Raw genomic sequence first — 27,301 nt, forward strand, 5'->3', positions numbered from 1 at the left:
GGTTATGTTTTCTTATCCATTCAGCTACCCTGTGTCTTTTGATTGGGGCATTTAGTCCATTCACATTGAGAGATATTACTGATAGAAACTTACTCATCTTTTCTCTTTGTACTTGTGTTCCTCTCTGTCTCATTCTTTTCCTTCATCTGCTTAACCAGTCCCCTTAGCATATCTTGGAGTGCTGGTTTGGTAGAGATGTATTCTTTTAGCTTTCTTTTGTCTGGGAAACTCCGTATTTCTCCTTCTATTTTAATGGAGAGCCTAGCTGGGTAGAGCAGCCTTGGCTGTAGGCCCTTGCTTTTCATGGCTTGGAATATTTGTTGCCATTCCCTTCTGGCTTGTAGTGTTTCTGTTGAGAAGTCAGCTCCTAGGCGTATCGGGGCCCCCTTGTATGTTACTTTCTCCTTCTCCCTTGCTGCCTTGAGGATTCTCTCTTTGTCCTTGACATTTGCCATTTTAATGATGATGTGTCTTGGAGTGGACCTCCTTGGGTCCCTCTTGAGTGGGGTCCTCTGTGCCTCCTGGATCCATGAGAGCCTTTCTCTCCTCAAATTAGGGAAATTTTCTATCATTACTTTTTCGAGGAGGTTCTCTATCCGTTGCTCCTCTTCTTCTCATTCTGGTATCCCTATTATACGGATATTATTGCGTTTCAGGTTGTCCTGCATTTCCCTATATGCTTCTTCATTCTTTTTGAGTCGTTTTCCATTTCTTGCTCTTTCTGGGAGCTTTTTTCTACTTTGTCCTCCATCTCACTGATTCGATCCTCAGCTTCATCCAGCGTGCTTTGGATTCCTTCTACTGTGTTCTTCAATTCAGAAATGGTATTCTTCATATCCTCTTGTGTCTTCTTGATAGTTTCTATGTCCTTTTCCAGGCTGATATAGTTTGCTGTGAGATCCTGATAGTTTCTCTGCAGTTTCTCATAGTTCTCTTTGAGCTGGCTGAGCTCATTGAGCTTCCTTAGAACCATTGTTTTGAATTCCATATCTGATAATTCCCTCGCGTCTATTTCATTTAGCTCTCTCTGTGGGGTGTCCCCTTTTCCACTCATTTGAGGGGAACTTCTTTTTCTTCCCATTTTTGTGAGAGTCTGTTAAGTATTTTTGTGCTTTACTTTTCTTTCTGGGCTTGCCTCTGATGATGTCAGTTGTTGACCCTATACAGCTTTGGGTTGTTTGTTTGAGCCTTCCAGGAGTCTAATGCCTGTGTCTGACTCCTGCTTGGAGCAGCTCTGTGACCCCTTTGGTCAGGGCTGAGCTATTTTTTGGGTTCTCTCTGCGCTCTCACGTGGGCTCCTTGAGCACGTTCCCAGCAGGGCAGGGTCCCCCACCTGCCTGGGCTCGCATGTGCTTGCCCCAGACCAGGGGGCTTATTCGCGACCTCCTTACTCATCTGGCCTCCCTGGCACGCGAGCTTCGCAGCACTGGTCAGTTTAGGGTCTTCTATTGCGTGTTTTCCCCGCTTTTGGCTCTTTGGGTGCGTTGCTTGCCCTCGCTAAATGGGGACTACGGAAATGGGAGGAAATCAGCTCTAGGACTCTCCGGTTAATCCTGTTTCTGGTCTCTCCTCCAGGGACTCTGGGCAGCTCTACTTATTTTGTGGGCCGCTCCGCAATCGCGGCGGGGAGGTCAATTTACGCCTGCCTTTGCCCCTCTGTGCAATGCTTCGCAGGCCGTATGGGTGCCAGTCTGTGTGAGGCCTTGCCGCCAGGTGCAAGCGTTCGCCAGCCCGCGTGGGTCACACACACGCTCGCCCACCCTCGCCGGTCACTCGGCGCAAGTGTGCGCGCCTGCTCTGTGTGTTTTGGGGGTGTCTATGTTTGCTTTTCAGCTTTTGGCTCTTTGGGGGTGTGGCCTCTTCCCGCGCAATGGAGACTACGGCAAGGAGAGGGAGTCGGGACTCCCCGGTTCCTCCTCCCGTTCTTTCCCCAATGCCTCCGTTTTTAGTCTCCCCTCAGAGGCCTCTGGGCAGTTCTGTGACCCCTTCGGCCAGGGATCCAACCCCTGTGCGGACTGCGTTTCAATCGCAGGCAGTCTGGTTCATGCGCACCCCGCTTCTGCCTCTTTGGGGTCGCGCCTTTCCAGCCCACAGTGGAGACTACCGAACCGGGAAGGAGTCGGGAATCCCCAGTTCCTCCTCCCGTTTTTTCCCCAACGCCTCTGTCTCCAGTCTCTCCTCATGGCTCTCCCAGCCAGTCTGCACTCAGCCCCGTAGCTCACATGCGTACAAGCTGTGTGCGGAGTGCACAAAATGCAGGTTAATTGATTCCTTTATGCCTGAGCGAGATGGTAGCTGCAGAGTGGGAAGTGCGTTATCACCCGGGCTCCACCGGCCCCCGTGTCAGTTCTCTTCACAAAGTTTTCCTCACCAGTCTTTTCCCAGGCACCAGCCCACCCTGCTGCCACCTCTACCCAGCGATCCAGGAGGGTGGCTGCTGCTGCAACTTTTCCGTTTGCCCTTTAAATGTCTTTTTGCCTCCCCAGCCACCTGTCTCTGGCAGAGAGCACCCCTAAGCTTTTTGGGGTTGCGTTTTGTCTGTAATTTTCTCGGCTTTAGCTGTTTTAGTTTAGGGGTTCCTGTTTATTATTCAGACCCCGTTCTTCTCGGGGGGACGCTAACTGGCCGTTTCAATGTCCCTCTGGTGCCAGTGCCCGTGCGCACCCTGCCCACCCTCTCGAGCTTCCACCGCAATTCTCACCCGTTGGGATGTGTGAGAGTAGAATCCACTGTCCGCGGCACCAAGGCTCCTCTCCCACTATTGCTCCACTGCTTTCCAGGTGATTACTCCATTATTTAGTTGCAATTCCAGTTTGGTTTTGGGAGGAGGTCAGCGTGACTCCCTTTCACTCCTCCGCCATCTTTCAACCTTCATTTTCTTAAAGCAGTCCCTTTAGAATATTTTGCATTGCTGGTTGGTAGGGATGTATTCTTTAGGTTTCTTTTGTCTGGGAAACTGCTTATTTCGCCTTCCATTTTAATTGAGAGCCTTGCTGGGTAGAGCAGTCTTGGTTGTAGGTCTTTGCTTTTCATTCCTTGGAGTATTTCTTGCCATTCCCTTCTGGCTTGCAGTGTTTCTGTTGAGAAGTCAGCTGCTAGCTGTATGGGGGCTCCCTTATATGTTACTACTTGTTTCTCCCTTGCTTCCTTTAGGGTTATCTGTTTGTCTTTGATATTTGCCATTTTAATGATGATGTGTCTTGGAGTGGGATTCATTGAGTTCCTCTTGAATGGGACCCTCTGTGCTTCCTGGACTTGTGTGACTTTTTCTGTCCTCCAGTTGAAGTTTTCCATCATTACCTTTTCAAACAGGTTCTCTATCCCTTCCTCATCTTCTTCTCCTTCTGGTATCCCTATTATATGGATACTATTATTTTTCAGGTTGTCCTGCATTTCCCTCAATGCCTCTTCATTCTTTTTGAGTCTTTTTTCATGTTCTTGCTCTTTCTGGGAGCTCTTTTCTACCTTGTCCTGCAGCTCACTGGTTTGGTCCTCAGCTTCATCTTGCCTTCTTTTGATTCCTTCTACTGTGTTCTTCAACTCAGAAATTGTATTCTTCATTTCCTCTTATCTCTTATTGATAGTGTCTATGTCCTTTTTAATGCTGACATAGTTTGCAGTAAGTTCCTAGTAGTTTTCCGGTAGTGTTTTTGTAATTCTCTCTGAGGTCGCTGAGCTTCCTTAGAACTGTTGTTTGGAACTCAATATCTGATAGTTTAATTGCCTGTATTTCATTTAGTTCTCTTTGTGGGGATTCCTCCTTTCCCTTCGAGTCGGGGATATTTCTTTGTCTTCCCATTATTTGTGAGACTCTTTTCTTTTGCTTCTGCCTCTTAAGTTGATCTGTCTTGATTTCCTGAGTTTGTGGTGTGAACTTCTGGGGTAGGAAACCACTGGTTTTACTTTCTGGATCTGCCTCTGATGATGTCAGATGTTGTCCGTGTCTGACCTTAGGCAGTCTGTTCGAAACTTTAGTAATCTACTGTTTGTGGCTGTCTCCTCCAGCTGTTAATCTACTCAGTCTGCATTCAGGAGGCCTCCTTAGACAGCTCAGAGCGGGGTGGAGTCCCTCCTGGGGACAGGGTTATTGGGTCCTCTCTTTTGCAGCAGCCATGTTGAGGAGGAGTCAGCTCTGGGATCCCCCCGGCTACTTTCTCCATTCTCCCCTCAAAGCCTGCATCCCCAGTATCTCCTCAAGTGTCTCCAAACCTCTCTGTGCCCCCTTTAGCAATGGATCTACTGTCTGTGGCTGCCACTCTGCACTCAGCAGGCAGCTTAGACAGCACAGTGCTGGGTGGAATCCCACATGTGGATGGGGCTATTGGGTCCTCTGATTTTGGTGCTGCTCAGGGGGAGTGGCCTCTGCCTGAGGAAGGTGGCTGCTGCTGCGTGGAGGATGAGACAGCACCAAGGTCCGGCCGGCTACTCTCTCATTTCTCTCCCCAAATCCTCTTTCCCGAGTCTCTCCTCAAGTGTATCTAGCCCATTGTGCCCCCGCCTTTGCTGGAGACCAGGGTAATTGGCTACAAATAAAAATTTTGCATTGGCCCTTTAAAAGGCTCTTTGCATCTCCAGCTGCCTGTCTTTGGCAGAGAGCAACCCTGCCGCTTTTTCCAGCTGGCTGTTTTCTGTGTACTTTTTGGGCTGTGGTGCTGTAGGCTAGAGATCCCCACTTTTGGTTTAGACCCTGCTCTTCTCAGGGGGGTCCAATTAGCCATTTCAATATCGTTCTGGTGCTGCCGCCTGTGGGCACCCTGCCCACCTTCTGGAGTCTGTACCGCATTCCTTCCCAGTTAGATTGCACTAAAACTGATTCTTTGGTCTCTGAGGTTACAAGATTCCTCTTTCATTATTGTTCCGTTGTTTGTTCCAGGTGATTTCTCCACAATTTAGCTGTTATTCCAGGTTGTTCCTGGGAGGAGGTCAGTGTGACTTCCACTCACTTCTCCGCCATCTTGATTCCTCTGAATTTCTTAAAAGGGTAAAATAATCATGTTAATTTGTACTAGCCATGAACATGGTATGTGCTTCCACTTATTTGTACCTTCTTCAAAGACTTTCTCCAGTGTTTTATAACTTTACAAGTATGGGTCTTTTATGTATTTAGTTAGGTTTATTCCTAGGTATTTTATTCTTTCTGAAGCAATAGTGAATAGGACTGTTCTCTTAATTTCCCTTTCTGGTAGTATGTTATTGGCATATAAAAATGTAACTGATTTCTGAATATTAATTTCATATTCTGCTACTTTGCTGAATTCAGTTATTCTAGTAGTTTTTAGTAGAATCTTTGGGGTTCTCTATGTACAGTATCATGTCATCTGCAAATAAAGGCAGTTTTACTTCTTTCTTTCCAATTTGGATGTCTTATTTCTTTTTCTTGTCTGATAGCTGTGGCCAAAATCATAAAAATCCTAGAAGAAAACATAGACAGCAAAATCTAGGACATTGTTCATAGAAATTGTTTAGTGGATATATCTCCCTAGACAAGGGAAACAAAAGAAAAAATCAACAACTGGGACTTAATCAAACTAAAAAATTTTTGCACAGCAAAAGGAAATCATCAACAAAATAAAAAAGACAACCCACAGAATGGAACTACATATTCGCTAATGCATCTGTAAAGGGGTTAATATCCAAAATTATAAAGTACTTACAAAACTCAACAGCAAGCCTTGGCTGGTATGGCTCAGTGGATTGATTGCCAGCCTGTGAATCAAGGGTTCATCAGTTCAATTCCCAGTCAGGGCACATGCCTGGGTTTCTGGCCAGGTCCCCAGTAGTGTCCACTACTGGGCACATGCCTGTGGTTGCCACACAAGAGGCAACCACACATTTATGTTTCTCTCCCTCTCTTTCTTCTTCCATTCCCCTCTGTCTAAAATTAAAATCTTAAGAAAACACTCAACACCAAAAAAAAAACAAACAACATAATTAAAAAATGTGGAAAGGACCTTAATAGAGAGGTCTCCAAAGAGGACATACAGGTGGCCATTAGACATATCAAAAGACACTGAACGTCACTAATCATCAGAGAAATGCAATTGAAAACTGCAATGAGATACCCTCTCACACCTGTTAGAAAGGCTATCATCAATAAGTCAAAAAACAAGTGCTGGTGAGGGTGTGGAGAAAGGAGAACTCTTTAGCATTGTTGGTGGGAATGCAGACTGGTGCAGCCACTGTAGAAAGCAGTATGGAAATACCTCAATAAGTTAAAAATGGGCATGCCTTTTGACCCACCAATCCCATTTTGGGGATTATATCCGAAGGAACCCAAACACTAATTCCAAACAACATAAGCACCCCTATGTTCATTGCAGCATTATTTACAATCGCCAAGCTATGGAAGCAGCCCAAGTGTCCATCAATAGATGAGTGGATACAACAATTATGGGACATTTACACAATGGAATTCTAGTTGGCCATAAAAAAGAAAATTTTACTCTTTGAAACAGTATGGATAGACCTGGAGAACATTATGCTAAGTGAAATAAGCCCGTGAGAGAAAGACAAATACCGTATGATTTTACTCTTATGTGGAATCTAATTAACAAATGAAACTAACAAGCAAAACAGAGGCAGACTCATAGATGGAGAACAGATGATAACTAGTGAGGGATGAGGCTATGGGGTGGAAGGATTGAGCAAAAATGAAAAAGGACTCATGGACATGAAAAACAGGGTGGTGATTGCTGGGGGAGGGGGGTTAGGGCACTAAATGGTAATGGAAAAAATATAATAAATATTATTTTAAATAGGAAAAAAGTGCATCTAGAATAAAATTACAATAATCTTGAAATTTTTTATTATTTTCATTATAATGGGAATGAGTTAATTATTAAAGCTTTTAAATGAGTTTGTTGGGCTGACATTGGTTGACAGAAACACAGGCAAGTGTACATCTCAACAAAACATGATCTGCATACCGCATCATGTGACAATCACCCAAAATCAAGTCTCTTTTTGTCCACATTTATCCCCTTTTTGCCCCTTTTTACCCCCCCACCCGCTTTCCCTCTGGCTATCACCCTACTGTCTATGTGTTTTATACATATTTTGCTCAATACTTCACCTTTTCTTCACCCAGCCTTCCAACCCACCTCCCCTCTCACAGCTATCAGTCTGTTCTATGTTTATTTAATGCACTGTTCATTGCTGTAATAATAGTGGCATAGTACTCATCTTCTTCCTGACTTTAATGATTTGAGAATTTTCCTATTAAGTACAGTGTTTTTGTTTAAGTTCTACTGTACTTTATTTCTCAAGTTAAATGTGAATGTTTGTCTAGTCCCATTTTATAAAGTTTTTTTTAATAGAAAACATGCTGAGTTTTATCATCTCTTTAATATCTCTGGATATTATTTTTCACTTTTGACCAATTTACTTATGGTAAATGAATTTTTCTAATGTTGAGACATGCTTATATTCCTGAAAAAAAAATCTGTTCATATATGATATATCTTATATTTAATGTACTTTCTGGGTCCCTTTATTTTTCTTCTAGGTCATTGTGATATTTTATGTAGAATTTCGATGTTGATATTCCTGGGTCAAATTGGCATATAATTTGCTTTCTTTGGTCATCATCTTTGTCAGGTTTTGGTATTAATATTGCTTGTTTCTCTCTCTCTCTCTCTCTCTCTCTCTCTCTCTCTCTCTCTCTCTCACACACACACACACACACACACAGAGGAAATTCTACTCTTTTTTCTTTTGTAACATTTTTGCACAGCATTATTGCTCTCTTAAATGTTTGTTAAAATTCTTTGTGAATCTCTATTTGTTTTGTTTTTAAGGGATTTCTTTTTATGTTTTTCTATTTATTTCATGGAAGTCAGCCTACTAGATTTTCTATATATGTTATTTTTTAAGTATATTTTATTGGTTATGCTATTACCAGTAGTCCCAATTTTTGTCCCCATAATCCCCCCACTGCCCTGCACCCTCCCCACCCTCCAGATTTCCCCCCTCACCTTAGTTCATGTCCATGGGTTGTACATATAAGTTCTTAAGCTTTTCTATTTCCTATACTGTTCTTAAACTCCCCCTGTCTATTTTATGCCTACCAGTTATGCTTCTTATTCTGCGTACCTTTTACACCCCACCCATTCTCTCCCTCTTCCTCCTCACTGATAACCCTCCATGCAATCTTCACTTCTGTGATTTTGTTACTGTTTGAGTTGTTTGCTTAGTTTTTTGTTGTTCTTTTTTTAGGTACAGTTGTTGATAGCTGTGAGTTTGTTGTCATTTTACTGTTCATAGTTTTTGATCTTCTCTTTCTTAGATAAACCCCTTTAGCATTTCATATAATAAGGGCTTGGTGATGATGAACTCCTTGAACTTTACCTTATCTGGGAAACACTTTATCTTCCCTTCCATTCTAAATGATAGCTTTGCTGGGTAGAGTAATCTTGGATGTAGGTCCTTGCCTTTCATGACTTTGAATACTTCTTTCCAACCTCTTCTTGCCTGTAAGGTTTCTTTTGAGAACTCAGCTGATAGTCTGTGGAAACTCCTTTGTAGGTAACTTTCCTCTTGCTCCTTTTAAGATTCTCTCCTTATTTTAATCTTGGGTAATGTAATTATGTTGTGTTCTTCCTTGGGTCCGTTTTCTTTGGGACTCTCTGGGCTTCCTGGATGTCCCGGACGTCTGTTTCCTTCACCAGATTGGGGGAGTTTTCCCAATTATTTCAAATAAGTTTTTCAAATAAGTTTTAAATTTATTGCTCTTCCTCTTTTCCTTCTGGTGCCCCTATTATTCGGATGTTGGAGCACTTAAAGTTGTCCTAGGGGTTCTCCTCATTATTTTGAATTCTTGTTTCTTCATTCTGTTCTGGTTGGATGTTTATTTCTTCCTTCTGTTCCAAATCATTAATTTGAGTCCCTGTTTCCTCCCTTTCACTGTATATTTTCCTTTTTTTCACTTTGTATAGCCTTCATTTCTTCCTTCATTTTGCAACCAAGCTCACTCAATCCTGTGAGCATCCTGATTACCAGTGTTTTGAACTTTGCATCAGATAGGTTGTCTATCTCCTCATCACTTAGTTCTTTTTCTGGAGTGTTGATATGTTCTTTCATTTGGGCCATATTTCTTTGTCTCGGCACACCTGTTCTGTTGTAAGGGGTGGAGCCTTAGGTATTCACCTGGGAAGGGCAACCCTCTTTGCTGTGCTGTGGCATTATCTGTGAGGGAGGGGTCAAAGTGGGCACAATGCCGCTTGCTCTGCTCTAGCCCCACTTTCCGTCACTTCCCTTGCTTCTCACAAGCAGAGTGTACCCTTTCAGGTGCTGATTCCCTGGGAGGGTGGATTTGTGTATATTCTGGAATCCTGTAGGCCTCTCCAACAGACTCTCCTATGAGACTGAGTTTCTCTTGTGTTCACAACCCCCACAGGATTTTACAGCTTGAGGTTTATGAGTTTATAATTTCCCAGTCAGCCAGCCCCAGCCTCCCCTGCACTGTCCACTGCCTTGCGGTTGGTCCTCTCTGCCCGTTGCCCGGCTCCGCCCCTCCTACTGATCTGGATGAATGTTTCTTTAACTCCTTGGTTGTCAGAGTTCCATGCAGCTTCATTTTCTGACAGTTCTTGTTTATTGTTTTTAAATCGGTTGTTACCCTTCTTTTGGTTGTGTGAAGAAGCGAAGCATTTCTACCTACACCTTCATCTTGGCCAGAACCCCCAATTTTCTATATCTTTTAGAGTCAGTTTGATGATTTACATTTTCCAGAAAAATTATTCATGTCAGTTTATAATAATGTGTTTCAATAGAGTCCTGCAAAATTTATTATATAACTTCCTTTTTTTCTTTATTATTTCTTCTTACTTTATTTGTAAATTCTGCATTACTTTTATTTTATCAACAGTTAATTTTCTCTCAGATCCCATTTAGAAGCAATCAAGTCTATTTGTATACATAAATGTCTGCCACCACTCATATTTACCTTCCTCAAATTTTCTAAACCTTAGAAAATAACAGGTATGTGTACCTGAAATTTGCTTAATAGTGGGAAATTAGGCCTTAAGCCATGAATCAATCCTATAATAGCATGTTTTGAAATATTCTTGCTATTATAACATTGGGAGAATTTACAATTAATATTTATTTGCAATCTGTTTTAGGAGAAATGTGGAGAATTGATGACCATCAGAATATACAGGACAGACTTTTGACACAATTTGAAGATAAGTTTATAAAAACACTGATGGAAGAAAAATTCAGAGAATATCATAAAAAAACTTCTTATACATTTTCTCCAAACTCAGACATTTTTTCTTCTAGTCACAACCTTTATGACTATAACTTATTTGGAAAATGTTTAGAACATAATTTTGACTGTCATAATAACGAGAGAATTCTTATAAGAAAGGAATACTGTGACTATAATGAATCTATCAAGTCATCTGGCAATAGCTCATTAAATCTCGCAGTAATCCCTTTTATGTGTAATCATTGTGGAAAAGGATTTAGTCAAACTTCGGATCTCATCAGACACCTGAGAATTCATAGTGGAGAGAAACCCTATGAATGCAAAAAATGTAGAAAAGCCTTTACCCATAAAGAAAAACTCCTAAAACATCAGAAAATTCACAATAGGGAACAATCTTATGAATGTAGTAAGTGTGGGAAAGCTTTCATTAAAGTGTCAAATCTCATTAGACATCAAAGAATTCATACTGGAGAGAAACCCTATGCATGTAAGGAATGTGGAAAATTCTTCAGTCAGAAATCAAATCTCATTGATCATGAAAAAATTCACACTGGAGAGAAACCTTATGAATGTGATGCATGCAGAAAAGCATTCAGCCAGAAGCAAAGCCTCGTTGCACATCAGAAAGTTCATACCGGGGAGAAACCTTATGCATGTAATGAATGTGGTAAAGCTTTCCCTCGAATTGCATCCCTTGCTCTTCATACGAGAAGTCATACAGGAGAAAAACCTTATAAGTGTGATAAATGTGGAAAAGCCTTCTCTCAGTTTTCCATGCTTATTATACATATGAGAATTCATACAGGTGAGAAACCCTATGAATGTAATGAATGTGGAAAATCCTTCTCTCAAAGCTCAGCCCTTACTGTACATATGAGAAGTCATACTGGTGAGAAACCCTATGAGTGTAAGGAATGCGGAAAAGCCTTCAGCCACAAAAAAAACTTCATTACACACCAAAAGATTCATACTAGAGAGAAACCTTATGAGTGTAATGAATGTGGGAAAGCATTTATTCAGATGTCAAATCTTGTTAGACACCAGAGAATTCACACTGGAGAAAAACCCTATGTATGTAAGGAATGTGCCAAAGCCTTTAGCCAGAAATCAAATCTCATTGCTCATGAAAAAATTCATTCTGGAGAGAAACCCTATGAATGTAATGAATGTGGTAAAGCCTTCAGCCAAAAACAAAACTTTATTACACATCAGAAAGTTCACACTGGAGAGAAACCTTATGATTGCAATAAATGTGGTAAAGCCTTTTCTCAAATTGCATCCCTTACTCTTCACCTGAGAAGTCACACAGGGGAAAAGCCCTATGAATGTGATAAATGTGGGAAATCCTTCTCTCAGTGTTCATTGCTTAATTTACATATGCGAAGTCATACAGGTGAGAAGCCTTATGTATGTAATGAATGTGGAAAAGCTTTTTCTCAAAGAACTTCCCTTATTGTGCATATGAGAGGTCATACTGGTGAGAAACCCTATGAATGTAATAAATGTGGAAAAGCCTTCTCTCAAAGCTCATCCCTTACCATACATATACGAGGTCATACAGGTGAGAAACCCTTTGACTGCAGTAAATGTGGAAAAGCCTTCTCTCAAATCTCGTCTCTTACACTTCATATGAGAAAACATACAGGTGAAAAGCCTTATCATTGTAATGAGTGTGGTAAGGCTTTCAGTCAAAAGTCACATCTTATTAGACACCAGAAAATTCATACTTATTAGAAATAGGAGCCCTATGAATATTGTGAATATGGAAAAACCTTCAGAAAGAATTAACACCTCCTTGCATATTACATAATTGATTGTAGAGCAGAAAACTATGAATATGGGAAAGCTTTTGAAGAAGTCACACACTTGTGAAACATGAGAATTATTACCAAGGTTACAAATTGTGTAATGAAAAAGCTGCTCATCAAAAACTTCTAGCAGATATCTTATTTATTGCTCTTTATTTGTCATTCTCATTAAAGCCTGAAACAAGATATTTTCAGTCAGCTTATCAACATGATACTTGAGCTCCTTGCCAATGTATTGTCAAGAAAAAGATTAGAAGAAAAAAGAAACTATATAAACTTTTATATGAGAAATAATTAGAAAATGTGTTGACATCTAAGAATAGACACAAGAGTATATATCACATTTTGAAGAGCATAAAAGAATACTAAAAATTTAGAAAAATAGCATGGAAAAGACTGGGCATTATAAACAATATTGTTTTCACAAATCACTGAAATACTTGTACTTACAATCAGTGTTTTCATTAGTTATTTAAGAATTTTACAAACATTCAAAATTTTATAGTGGCATGTAAAGTACTGCAAATAGCTGAAGAAAATGTGAAAAACAAAAAAAAGAAGACAGTCTACTAGATATCACATACTTTAAAGCTGCATCATTTAAACAACGTGTTATTGATGAGTAAATCAATAGAAACAAGTTGAGGATTGAAGGATAGAGATATGTGGATTTTGTAAGGAGAAAGGATTGGCTATTTGATAAATGGAAGATTCATAATAACAAAAAACAGCTCCCTACACCATATAGAAAAATAAAATTCATATAGATTAAAGAACAACATAAAAAGCAAAATTCTAAAACTATGATGAAAATAGAATATATTTATTACTTTAGAGTAACAGGATTTAAACAAACATAAATATGAAACAATTCTATTTTGGTGTATTGATTTCAGAGGCATTCAAGTATGTGTACAAAGAGATATATATGTGTGTTCACTGTGTTATATTGTGATGTATTGTCTTTATAGCACCCACATATATGCACAAAAAATGTGTTCACTGTATTATGCTTTGTATTACTGTATATTGGGCATCGCATAGATTTCTATGGGATAGAGATCAATTTGATGTGATTATTTCTTTGATATAATACAGTATTTACAGAATACAAATTTGGCAGTTACATGGGTAGTTTACAAGATAATAGGAGTAAAAAACAAAGTATACAATAAAATGACAATATTTGTATCAATATATTAAAATAATACAAAGAATAGTACTGTGTATTAACCATGGATCCATATATTACCATGGATTCTACTTTTAGGGAGTGGTGAAGGTATGGAGGGAGTAGTTACATTTACCAGTAGTAGTACTGAAAGAATGAAAGCAAATATGACAGGGGTAACAAATCTGGTTGTCAAAATTGTGCTTTTTTTTGTATTCTTTCTTGCCTTTGTTTATTACCTATTGTTCCAAAAAAGAAATCAAGTTGGTACAAGAAACCTGGACCCATATAAATAATTTTAAGTGGATTCTTATTTTTAGCCATATATTACAGAGAATTCTTTCCTAACACACAAACCAAACCTGAATTAAAATAATGCTTTGCTTAGTGTGTCCTCATAATGTTAATTAGGATAATAAAAATCAGCAGTATATTGCATTTGTGGCCAGCTATTTTTCAATTTAATGTTTTTTCAAATTCTATTTTTTCCTAGTTGAAAGTAGTAAAATAGCTAAAGAAATATTCAATATTTTGGATAATGGACATTCCTTTTGGGAAAATAATTGCCTGCATCTGGGCTGGTTTCAGATTGAGGGGAAGACATCATCCATGTATACTATAACAAGTTAGTTTTTTAACAAGTCAAGCCCAAGGATAGTAACTCACATCAGAGAAGAAGCAATTTCAATGTATCTAAAAAGGTTGAATGGGGCAGGGGAGAACAAGGGGAGAAAAATGGGAACAATTGTAACTGAACAACAATAAAAAATAAAATAACAAAATAAGGTTTCTTTGGTTTCTGGATCCTTAAATGAGGATGCAGATTCTGGTGATTTTATATAAGTCAGGTAAGGGCCCCGTGGATGTGAAATGTCACTACCACAGCTGTTTTATAATATACTGAGGACTTTCAGATATTTTTGGTATCAAATTTCCTTTTATGTGAGTAGCCCATTGATATATTTTATTTTTTTTTTCTTCTGGGACTTTAAAAATGTTTATATGTAAGTGTAGATTTATAGGAAGTTAAAGATATAATATTCTATAGTACTATTGAGTTGGTGTACCTTACATCCAGTTTTCTCTACTGGTAACATCTTGTATAACTATAGTACAGTATCAACTTTGACACTGGAATGATCCACAGGTCTTATCGTATTTCACTAGTTTTACATGCACTTGTGTGTGTGTGTCCATGTAATGCTATATAATTTTACCTTATGAAATTTGTGTAACTACACCACAATCAAAATAGAGAACTTCCAGCACCATAAAGATCCCTTGTTCTATCCCTTTGTAGTCACATCCATCCTTTCTCTGCTTCCTGTTCCTAAACCTTGGCAACCACTAATCTATTCCCAATCATTTTTGTCATATAGAGTGTCTTAAATGTAATTATACACTATATAACTATATAACCTTCTGAGATAGGCTTTTTTAAACTCAGCATAATTTCCTTGAGATAAATCCCAGTTTTTCAAGTACAACCATTTGTTCCTCTGTAGAGGGGGTTATTTTTAAATTTTCTATGGTATGAATAATTTACCATGGTTTCTTTAACCATTTAGCCACCGAGTGAAATTTGGGTTGTTTCCATTTTGAGGTTATTACAAATAACACTGCTATAATCATTCGTCCAACAATGTCACTTCTGAAAATATATCCACAGGAAACAAACAAAACTATGTGGGAGAAATAACTGCACCTCCATGTTCATAGTAGCATTATTTATATAATAATCAAGAAATGGAAACAAACTAAGTATCCAATGAATGAATGGATAGAGAAGATTGGATATAGTAAAATATTATTCAGCTGTAAAAAGAAGGAAATTATGCCATTTCCTGATATGGATGGACCTTGAGGGCATTATGTAAAGTGAAAAAAAATAGAGAAAAGCAAATATTGTATAATATCACTTATATGTGGAACTAAAAAACAATGACAAGTAAAAAAAAGGAAAAAAGCTCAGGAAAAAAGATCAGATTCATGCTTACCAGAAGTAAGAATAAAGGAGGGTAATTGGATGAAGGTGGTCAAAATATACCAACTTCTACTTATAAGATAAATAAGTACTAGGGATGTAATGTACATCATGATAACTACAGTTTGCACTGCTATATGGAAATGTTCTTAAAAGAGTAGACTCTAAGAGTCCTCATTACAAACATTTTTCTCTATTTCTTTTGTACCTACATGAGCTGATGAATGTTAACAAAACATGTTGTGATAACCATTTCACGATTTGTATAATTAAAGTCATTATGTTGTACACCTTAAAAATATACAGTGCTGTATGTTAATTATATCTCAATAAAACTGAAGAGAGAAAATTCTAGTTCTCCAGTTAATAATCCAAGTAGGTATAGACATTTTCAGTAGATATATCAAAGTTTTTTATTTTTATTAAATTTATTGGGGTGACATTGGTTAATAAAATTATATATGTTTCAACTGTACTATTCTAAACATATGATCTTTACATTGAATTTTGTGTTCACCACCCAGATCAAATCTTTTTTTACCATATATTTGACCCCTTTACCCTTTATTATACCTACACCCTTCTATCCTCTGGTAACCACCATACTATCTGTTTCTGAGTTTTTTTATTCTTCTTGTTTGTTCATTTGTTGCCTTCAGTTTACTGTCTCACATATGAGTAAAATCATATGGTTCTTAACTTTTTTGGTCTTTCTATTAGTGAGCATAGTATACACTGCTATATATTTGTATCCTATATAATTTCTTCAGGGTCTTATAATTTTTATATTTAATTTTATTTCTATTACCAATTTTATTGGGGTTACACTGGTTAATAAAATTATATAAATTTCAGGTGTACAATTCCATAATATTACATCTATATATCATATTGCGTGTTCACCACCCAAAGTCCCCTATTGTCACCATTTATCCCTTCCTTACACTCTCTCCCTTCCCCTTCACACCTTTCTCTCTGATAATCATCATACTGTGGTCTGCATCTGTGAGGTTTTTTCCCTCAAATGCTTCACCTTTTTCACTCAACCCCCAAACCCACCACCTCTCTTACAGCTCTCAGTCTGTTCTCTGTGTCTATGAGTTTGTTTGTTAATGTATTCATTAGATTTCAGATATAAGTGAGATCATAATGGTATTTGTCTTTCTCTGATTGGCATAATACCTTCCAGGCCTATCCATGCTGTCACAAAAAGTAAGATTTCCTTTTTTTTTTTTTTTTTTTTTGTAACAGTATTACAGCTTTTTTGCTCACTGATCTACTGATAGGCACTTGGGCTGCTTTGAAAGCTTGGATATTATAAATAGTACTTCAATGAACATAGGAGTGCATATATGAATTAATGTTTTCATGTTTCTTTGGATATATTCCCAGAAGTGAAGTTGCTGGGTCATAGGGCAGCTACATTTTTTTAAAATTTTTTTTGAGGAAATTATACTGTTTTCCATAGTGGCTGCACCAATCTACATTCCCACAACAGTGCATAAGGGTTTCCTTTTCTCCACATCCTCACCAAAATTTGTTTGTCGACCTAATAATGACAGCCATTCTGATAGGTGTGAACTAATTTTATTGTGGTTTTAATTTGAATTTCTATTCAAAGTGATGTTGAGCATCTCTTCATATGTCTAATGGCCATCTGTATGTTGTCTTTGGAGCAGTGTCTATTTAGGTTAATTAGATTGTTTATTTCTTTTGCTATTGAGTTGTAAAAGTTTTTAAAAATATTTTTGAATATTAACCCCTTATCATGTATCATTAGCAAATATGTTCTCCCATTCAGTGCATCATCTTTTCATTTTGTTAATGGATTCTTTACTGTGCCAAATCTTTTTAGTTTAATATGTTCCTGTTATTTATTTTTTCTTTTGTTTCACTTGCCTGAGAAGATATATCAGAAAAAAACATTGCTATGAAGAATGTCCACGATTTACTACCTATGTTTTCTTCTAGAACTTCTATAGTTTTGGCTTTACATTTTTAAGTCTTTAATTTATTTTGATTTTATTCTTGAGTATAGAGTAAGAAGATGGTCTAGTTTCATTTTATGCACATATCTGTCCAATTTTCACAACACCATTTATTGAATAAACTGTTCTACCCCATTGTATGTTCTTGTCTGATTTTTTAAATTTTAATTGACTATAAAGTGTGGGTTTATTTCTTGGCTCTCTATATTCTATTAATTTATAGGCCTCTTTTTGTGCTGTACCATACTGTTTTGATTACTTTGACCTCACGGTATAGTCTAGTATCTTAGCATGATTTATCCAACTTTGTTTTTCTTTCTCAAGATTGCTATGAATAGTCTAGGTCTTTTGTAGTTCTATATAAATTTTTGGAATATTTTTTCTAGTTCTATAAAATACACCATAGATATTTTCATGAGAATTGCATTTAATCTATAAATTGCTCTGGATAGTATGGACATTTTAATGATGTTAGTTTTTCCTAACTCTGAACACGGTATATGCGTACATTTATCTTCTTCAATTTCTTTCTTCATTGTTTTATAACATTATTAGTATTGGACTTTTACATCATTGGGTAAATTTATTACTAGGTATTTTTTGCTGCAATTGAAAATGGGACTGTTTTCTTAGTTTCACTTTCTAATAGGTAATTATTGGTATATAAAAATGCAACTGATTTCTGGATACTTATTTTGCATCTTATTACTTCACTGAATTCATTTATTCTAGTTTTTTGGTGGACACTTTCAGGTCTCTATATAAGGTAGCATGCCATTTGCAAATGACAGTTTTACTTCTTTCTTTCAAATTCGAATGCCTTTTATGTCTTCTTATCTGACTGCTGTGGCTAAAATTTCCAGTAGTATGTTGAATAAGAGTGGTGAAAGAATACATCCTTGTCTGGTTCCTAATTTTAAGAAAAACACTTTCAGTTTTTACCCATTGTGTATAATGTTGGTTGTGTCTTTGTCATATATGACCTTTATTATGTTGACATATGTTCGTTCCTTCTCACAATTTTTATCATAGTTACAGGATTTTATTAATGTTTTGCATATTTTTATATGATTATGTGCTTTTTAGTCTTCATTTTGATTATGTCATGTACCATGTTTATTGATTTGGATATTGTACTAACCTTGCATCCTCAAACTAAATCCCACTTGGTCATGGAGTATGATCTTTTTAATGTATTGCTAGATCTGGTTTGCTAATATATTTCTTGAAAATTTTAGAACCTATATTCATCAGGAATTTTGGCCTATACTTTTTTCCTTTGTAGTGTCTTTATTTGGTTTTAATATTAGGATAATGCTGGCCTCATAAAATAAGCTTGGGGGTGTCTCCTTCCCTTGAAATTTTTTTTGAAATACTTTTGAAAGGATAGATGTTAGTCAATGTTTGGTGAACTTCACTTGTGAAGCTGTCCTGTCCAGGTGTTTTGTTTGCTGGCAGTTCTCTGATTACTGCTTCAATTTCATTAGTTGTAATCTGTCTATTAAGATTTTCTGATTTTTATTTATTCTGTTTTTAAAGACTGTATATTTGTAGGAATTTATTCATTTCATCCAGGTTGTCCAATATTTTGCCATATAGTTGTCTGCAATACTTCATACAGTTTCTTTTTGTATTTCTTTGGTGTCAGTTGTTACTTCTTCCCTTTTATTTCAGATTTGATTTATTTGGATCCTTTTTTTTTTTTTTTTGTTGAGTCTAGGTAAACATTTTGTCAATTTTGTTTATCTTTATTTTTAAAGCGTTCTTTTTTAACCAAAGGTACGGTTTTTTTGTTTTAAAGATTTTATTCATTTATTTTTAGAGAGGGGAAGCCAGGGAGATAGGGAGAGAAGCATCAACGTGTGGTTTCCTCTCATGTGCCTCCTACTGGGGAACCTGGCCTGCAATGGAGGCATGCGCCCTACACTGGGAATCAAACCAGCGATCTTTTTGTTCAGCTGGTACTCAATCCGCTGAACCACACCACCTAGGGCAATTTTGTTTATTTTTTCAAAGAACCAGCTTTAATTTCATTGTTCTTTCATATAGTTTATTAGCCTCTAGTTATTTTTTAATTTCTGCTTTGATTTTTCTTTTTTTAAATTTTATTTTAATTTATTTTTTCAAATACATTTTGTCTCTGCCAACCCCCCACCACTTTCCCTTACCCCCTCCCTCCTTCCCTCCCTCAGCTCTTCCCCTTTGGTTTTGTCCATGAGTCCTTGCTATAGGTTCCTTGACTTTCCCCTTCCCTTCCTTGTCCCTGCCCCTCCTCCCTCCTTCCCTCTTGTCTCTGTTGATTTCTTTTCCTTTCAGTGTTGCTGGTCTTATTTTCCTTGCATCTTTGTATTGTTGGTTAGGTTCCACTTATAGGTGAGATCATATGGTATTTGTCTTTCGTCCCCTGGCTTATTTCGCTTAGCATAATGCTCTCCAGTTCCATCCATGATTTTTATATTTCTTTTCTTGTATTCACTTTAAGCTTTCTCGTTCTTTTTCTAGTACCTTTAAGTGCAAAGTTAGATTATTTGTTTGAGATTTTTATTGTTGCATGAGGGAGGCCTGTACTCAGTTTCTCTTTTAGGAGTGCTTTCACTGTGTTTCATAAATTTTGAATTGTTGGATTCTAATTTTCATTTGCTTCAGTGTATTTTTTATTTCTTTAGTAACATGCTGTTTAGTCTCCATGTCTTGGTGTGTTTTTAAGCATTTTTCTTGTATTTGATTTTTCTTTTCAAACCATTTTGGTCAGAGAAGATGCTTGCTATTATTTTAATGTTCTTAAATTTATTGAGATATATTTTGTGTCCTAACATGTGATCTATCCTAGCAAATGTTTAATGTGCATTTGAAAAGAACGTCTAATCTGCTGCTTTGGGATACAATTCACTAAAGATATCAACTGAATGCATCTAATCAAGTGTGTCGTTTAAGGCCACAGCTTACTTCTTGTTTTTCTACCTTGAAGTTCTGCCCACTGATGCCAATTAGTTGTTTAAATTTACTACTATGACTATTACTATCAATCTCTCCTTTTGTGTCTATCAAGATTTACTTTATTTATTTAGGTTTCCTTATGTTGGGTGCTGTGACCTTCACAGAGTGGTGGTCCCTGAGTGGGGGTGACAGGAGGTTAAGAAAGACACAACACAAACAGTTTAGAGAAAAGTGGGGGTCAGGTGGGCTATAGTCCCTGGGTGAAGAGACAATGACCCTGAACGTGGTCTCCGTGTTTATTTTATAAGGGTTGGTTAGATAAAGCTCAAGGAAGTTTTGCAGACTTAAGGGAACACTGCAGGCATGGATTGTTCCATTCCCAGGCTACCCACATGATAAAGCTTTCTTCTGCAGAGGTTGCAGTCGTATTTGGCTGAAGCTTGCAATTATCTACTCCCTTCTCACCCTTGGCAGATTCTGGCTGCTGTCAGCTTCCAGCTTGCCCTGCCTTGCAGATGCAAGTGGTCAAGCATGACCTTGCCATGTGTTTAACCTGGTTTTTGATGTCAGCCTTCACCATCCTCCACAGTTGGATGTATAAATATTTATGAGTGTTAATCCTTTTGTTGGACTGACCCCTTTCCATTATGTAGTGTCCTTTTTAGCCTCTTATTAAAGCCTTTGTTTTAAAGTCTATTTTGTCTGTTACAAGTATAGCTATGCCAGTTTTTACCATCAAACCTCAGTTCTCAAATGTCTCCCATCTCAAACAATTCAATTCTCAACCAGCTTGTTCATGGAAAGTCTCAGTTGTTGAACAAAACTTCAGTTCTTTACCCAACAACACTTTCATGCTCATATCCATATGATAAGTAATGCATCTCTGAGGTGACAAAGGAGAGAATGCATGAGTATGAGTAAGTTTACCACTAAACCTCACATTGTTAACATCTCAGGAAATTGTGCCGTAAATATTTTCATGTTTGGGGAGACCCAAAATCACAGCAGAGTAGGTGAAAGCTATACTAACATTGTCTCAGGGCAAAACTGGAATTACAACTAAAGAAAAATCATCCTGAATAACCAAGTGAGCACTAGCTGGACAGGAGTCTTATAACCAAGAACATATGGAAAAAGCAACTTCACCGCGATGAGACTGGTAGCAAATGCAGAAGAGTGAGAGGACTGGCTGGGCTCCCATTGGTGGCAGCTAGAGACTCAGAAGGATATTTCAGTAGCCAGGGGGTTTCCCCCTGGGAAGTGTGGGGTTTAAGCGCCAAGCTGGGCTCCCAGCCTAGAGTGCCAGAAGCAAGAAAGGAACCTAAGTAACATCCACCTGTGAAAAGCAGTGGTGTTTCTGTTCACCAGGGAGAGACAGATGCAGAGACCCTCTTAAGTAGCCAATGCACAAAATTTCATTGTACCCACTTACCCTGGCAGAGGGAGGGCAGAGTGGACTAGAAATGCATGAAGAGTCTGGGGTTTGTGGCTCTGAGGAGAAGCTGAAGGAACAGCCACCAGGATCTCTGTGCTGAGTCATTCCCCATACTGCAGAAGCCACATTTCTCAGGCAGAGCACTCCCCTCCAAGTGGCATCAGATTCAGGGGAAGCAATACCCCACAGAAATTCTTTCCAACCCATCCTGTGGAGCTTAAGCCAGGCCATTGAATCTAGCTGGAGGCTGTCTCAGTGATTACTGTATTTTGCCATGTATAATCACTTTTTTTGCCAAATTTTTGAGGGAAAAATAACATGCATTATACATGGGTTGTACTAATTCCATACATATATAAATGTTTCTAATTCTTTTATTTATGCTTATGTGCTAAAAGTGTAACTCTAAAAACAACAATATCCATATGCAAAATAATACCCTGGAATACAATAATTGGTTTTATTGGACTTACAACAAACTGGCAATGAAAGCAGTTTTGGCCAATGATTCAACAAAATGAAACTAAGACCAATGTATTGTTATCCACAGAGTAAGATAGATGATTGTCCACTTAAAAAGATAGGTGATGCCAACTTTATTACCATAGGATGAACAGTATGACATTTCTCTTTGTACAGTTTAGGCAGGAGAAATTATTGGAAAATTCCTTGGAAAATGTCAAAAGTTTTTGTACACTGCAAGATTTTAGCTAAAAGTTATTAAATATACTAAAAAGCATGGCAAAAGAGCTGCCGAGAGATACTTGGGACCTCTTCCCACAGAGAATGTCATCATATTATGGAGGCAACAGGAAGGAAAGCTTCAGATGCCAAGACGGAAGAAGGGAATGTGCGGGAAACCTCCAAAGTGGCCAGAGGTGGAGCAGGAGTGAAGACCTGGATTCTGTGTTAGCGTCAAACTGGGGTCTCTGTTTCGACCAAGATGACACAAGAAGAAGGTAAAAGGATTGCACAAGAAAAAAACATTGATGTTTTCTCAGGAACACCTAAATGGTACCTTAACTTTATGAAGAGAGAAGGTTTGAGCATGAGGACATGAACAAAACTTGCCCAGAATTTTCCAGCAGTCTATGAGAATCAAGTTATGGAATTTCATCTCGATGTTATCAGTCTTCAAAAGACTTACAACTTTGAGCTGTCCCAGATCGCCAACATGGATAGGGTCCCACTCATATTTGATGTGCCATCCAAAAGAACTGCAGATGTCAAAGAAGTAAAGACTATGGCTGTTAAAACTAGTGGTCATGAGAAAACACATTTTACTGTTGTTCTAGTCTGTTGTGCAGATGGGACGAAGCTACCACCTACAATCATCTTTAAAATAAAAGAATTTTCAAAAGGAAAGATCCCAAATGGAGTTATTGTCCATGTGCATGAAAATGGATGGATGAAGAAGGCATGACATTCTGGTTCAACAAAGTCTGGTCACAAAGGCCTGGAGGATTGCTTTTTTCAATCACTTCAAAGGCCATGCCATGCAAAGTACAAAAGCAATTGCAGTGGACTTGAAACCCAGTTCGCTCTTATACCTGGTGGGCTTACCAGCCAACAGCCACCTCTTGATGTGTCAGTAAACAATCCCTTTAAATCCATAATGAAGAAAGAGAGGACATTGTGGATGCAGTCAGCTGGTAATGATTTAATACCTACAGGCAGGATCAAGGAAGCATCTATTGTCCAGGTTTGTGATTGGATCCGAAGATCGTAGAATGGTGTCAAGAAGGAAGCAGTAATGAAATCATTTTTAAAGATCCAGCATTAGCAATGCTATGGATGGAACTGAAGATGATGAAATTTTCTAGGATGAGGAAAGTGACTCTTCAGAAGACACCAGTACTGTAGAAATTGAAGAACATGAGAGAGGGGATTCAAGATGGTGGAGGGTGAGTGGAAGTCACACTGACCTCCTCCCAGGACCAACCTGGAATTACAACTAAACTGTGGGGCAATCACCTGGAAAACAACTGAAAAGTAAGGAGAGAGGAGCCTTAAAACGTCGGACAGACAGAGGAATTGGCTTTAGCACAACCAAACTGGTAAGGGGTGCAGTACAGGCTCAAGAAGGTGGGCTAGGTGCCAATGGGCAGCAGCATCAGAGGGGTATTGAAATGGCCAGTTCGACCCCTATGAGAAGAGCAGGGTCTAAACCATAGGCAGGGATCTCCAGCCTACAGCACCAGAGCACAAGAAGCACACAAACAGCTAGCTGTAAAAAGAGGCAGGGTGCTCACTGTCACTGAAGGGTGGCTGGAGACACACAGAGTCATTTAAAGGGCCAGCGCAAAAATTTGTACTGGCAGGCACTTTACCTGGGCTCTGGCGGAGGTGGGAGCAGAGTGGGCTGGAACCCCCTGAGGAGAGACTGGGAAAGAGGCTTTGGGGAGAGGACTGAGAAAGTGGCCAGCAGGGTCCCAGTGCTGACTCATCCCCCTCATTTGGCAGCTGCCATCTTGCTTGGGAGGACCACTCTGCTGAGCAGCAGCAGCATGAATAGACACTTTAGCCCTGCCCCCAGGAGGCTCTGCCCCAGCCTGGTGTTGCGCAGGTCTGGGTACTGAGTACAGAGCGGCAGTCACGGATAGTGGGTCCCTGGCTAAAGGGGATGCAGAGTGGTCTGGAGCCACTTCAGAAGAGTCTGGATATGGAGGCATTGGGGAGAGAAATTAGGGAGTAGCCAGGAGGATCCCAGTGCTGATTCCTCCCCCATATGACAGAAGCCAACTTGCTCAGGCAGAACACTCTCCTGAGTGGCAGCAGCATGGAGGGACACAATACCCATGCCCCCAGGAGGCTCAGCCACAGCCTGGTGTTGCAACAGGCCTGGGTACTAGTATGGAGCAATGCTCACAGATAGTAGGTTCCTGGCTAAAGGGGTTGCAGAGTGGTCTAGAGAGACTTGAGAAAAGACTGGATATGAGGCGTTAGAGAGTAAAGGAACAATGCAAAGGATAAACCAATCCAGGAGCTGGTTCTTTGAAAAGATAAACAAAATTGACAAGCTGTTAAGCAGACTCATGAAACAAAGAAAAGGGGGGGGGGAACAGGACCCAAATAATATCAGAAATGAAAAGGGAGAAATAACAATTGGTAACGCAGAAACACAAAGGATTGTAAAAAATTACGATGAACAATTATATGCCAAGAAATTTGAAAACCTTTAAGAAATGGACATATTTCTAGAAAAGTATAATCTTCCAACATTGAAGAAGCAGAAAGCCTAAACAGACCAATAACAGCTGGTGAAATTGAAGCAGTAATCAAAAAATTTACATCACACAAAATCCCTGGACTGGATGGTTTCACAGGAGAATTTTACAGAGCATTTAAGGAAGAACTAACTCCTGTCTTTCTCAGACTATTCCAAGAAATCCAAGAAGAGGGAAGACTTCAAAACTCTTTTTATGAGGCCAGCATCATACTAATCCCAAAACCAGATAAACACATAACAAAGAAAACTACAGGCCAATATCACTGATTGACATAGACATTAAAATCTTCAGCAAAATACTGGCAAACCACATCCAGCAATGAAATGAAAAAATCATCCACCATGATCCCCCCCAAGTGGGATTCATCCCAGGGATGCAAGGATGGTTCAGTATTCACAAATCAATAAATGTGATACATCACATAAACAGAAGGATAGACAAGAATCACATGATTATATCAATAGAGGTGGAAAAAGCATTTCATAAGATATAGCACCCATTTATGATAAAAACAGCAGAGTGGAAATAAAGGGGACATATCCCAACATAATAAAGGCCATATATGAAAAACCTACAGCCAACCTCATACTCAATGGGCAAAAACTAAAAGCTTTCCTGCTAAGATTGGAAACAAGAGAAGGATGTCCATTTTCACCACTTCTGTTCAACATAGTATTGGAAGTTCTAGCCACAGCGATCAGACAAGAAAAAGAATTAAATGCATCCAAATTGGAAAGGAGAAAGTAAAACTATCGTTTGCAGATTACATGATAGTGTACATAGAAAACCCAATAGACTCCACCAAAATACTACTTGACCTAATAAGTGAACTTTTCAAAACAGCAGGATGCAAAGCCAATAATCAGAAATCGAAGACATTTTTTATACCAACAATGAAATATAGGAATCAGAAATCAGGAAAAAAATCCCCTTTGCTATAGCTACAAGAAAAATAAAGTACCTAGGAATAAACTTAACCAAGGGTATAGAAGACCTATAACTCAGAAAACTACACAGCACTGAAGAAGGAAATTAAGGAAGACACAAATAAATGGAAGCATGTACCATGTTCATGCATTGGAAGAATTAACATCATCAAAATTTCCATACTATCCAAAACAATTTATAGATTGAATGCAATCTCTATTAAAATACCAATGATGTATTTCACAGATATAGAACAAACATTTAAAAAATTTATATGGAACCATAAACAACCCCGAACAGTCGCAGCAATTTTGAGAAAGATGAATGAAGTAGGAGTGCTCACAATACCTGACATCAAACTGTATTAGAAGGCACCTGTAATCAAAGCAGTCTGGTACTGGTATAAGAAATGAAACATAGATCAATGGAACAGAATACAGAGCCCAGAAATAAACCCATGTCTCTATGGCCAATTGACATTTGACAAAGAGGGCAGAAGCATAAAATAGAGTAAAAATAGCCTCTTCAACAAATGGTGTTGGGAGAGCTGGACAGCTACATGCAAAAAATCAATGAAATTTGATCACCAACTTACACCATACATGAAAAGAAACTCAAGGTGGATAACAGACTTAAATATAATTCGTGACACCATAACAGTTTTAGAGTAAAACATCGGCAGGAAACTCTCAGATATCCCACACAGCAATATTTTCACCGATATATACCCTAGAGCAAGAGACATAAATGAAAGAATAAACAAATGGGACCTCATCAAAATAAGAAGCTTCTGCATGGCTAAAGAAAACATCAGCAAAATGAAAAGGGAGCCAACCATATGGGAAAATATATTTGCCAATGATACCTCACACAAGGGGTTGATCTCTGAAATATATAAAGAACTTACCCATCTCTACTCCAGGAAGACAAACAATCCAATTTAAAAATGTGCAAAGGACATGGACAGACACTTCTCCAAGGAGGACATACAGAGGGCCCAGAGATATGTGAAAGGCTGCTTATGATTCTAGCCATCAGAGAAATGCAAATTAAAACCACAATGAGATACCTTTTTACACCTGTCAGAATGGCCATCATATATAAATCAACAAACAATGAGTGCTGGCGAGGTTGTTGAGAAAAGGGAACCCTAGTACACTGTTGTGGGAATGCAGACTGGTGTCGCCACTGTGAAAAACCGTTTGGAATTTCCTCAAAAAGCTAAAAATAGAACTGCCTTTTGTCCCAGAGATTCCACAGCTCGGGCTACACCCTAAGAATCCCGAAACACCAGTTCAAAAGAACCTATGCACCCCAATGTTCATAGCAGCACAATTTACAATAGCTAAGTGCTGGAATCAACTTAAGTGCCCATCAGTAAATGAGTGGATCAAGCTATGGTACACAGTGGAATACTATGCAGTAGAAAGAAAGAGCGAGCCATTACCCTTCGCAATGGCATGGATGGAACTGGAAAGCATTATGCTAAGTGAAATAAGCCAGGTGGTGAAAGACAGATGCCATATGATCTCACCTATAAGTGGAACCTAACCAGGAAAGCAAGCAGGCAAAGAAAATATGACTAGCAACAAAGAAGAAACTGACAGGGAT

General features: G+C 38.6%; 1 protein-coding gene across 3 annotated transcripts in view; it reads left to right on the plus strand.

Moving 5' to 3' along the window:
• ZNF569 (zinc finger protein 569) overlaps positions 1-12,307 on the plus strand; it is a 76,028-nt gene extending 63,721 nt beyond the window's left edge. For all 3 annotated transcript variants that reach the window (XM_054589088.1, XM_054589087.1, XM_054589089.1), the window contains one exon: positions 10,122-12,307. In XM_054589088.1, the coding sequence (XP_054445063.1) occupies positions 10,122-11,944 (1,823 nt within the window). In that variant the 3' untranslated portion in view covers positions 11,945-12,307. The remainder of the gene's footprint in view (positions 1-10,121) is intronic.
• Positions 12,308-27,301: the final 14,994 nt, after the last annotated feature.

This window comes from Pteronotus mesoamericanus, unplaced genomic scaffold, assembly GCF_021234165.1.
Source record: "Pteronotus mesoamericanus isolate MK-2021 breed Mesoamerican mustached bat unplaced genomic scaffold, CSHL_Meso_final scaffold_165, whole genome shotgun sequence".
Classification (NCBI taxonomy): domain Eukaryota; kingdom Metazoa; phylum Chordata; class Mammalia; order Chiroptera; family Mormoopidae; genus Pteronotus; species Pteronotus mesoamericanus.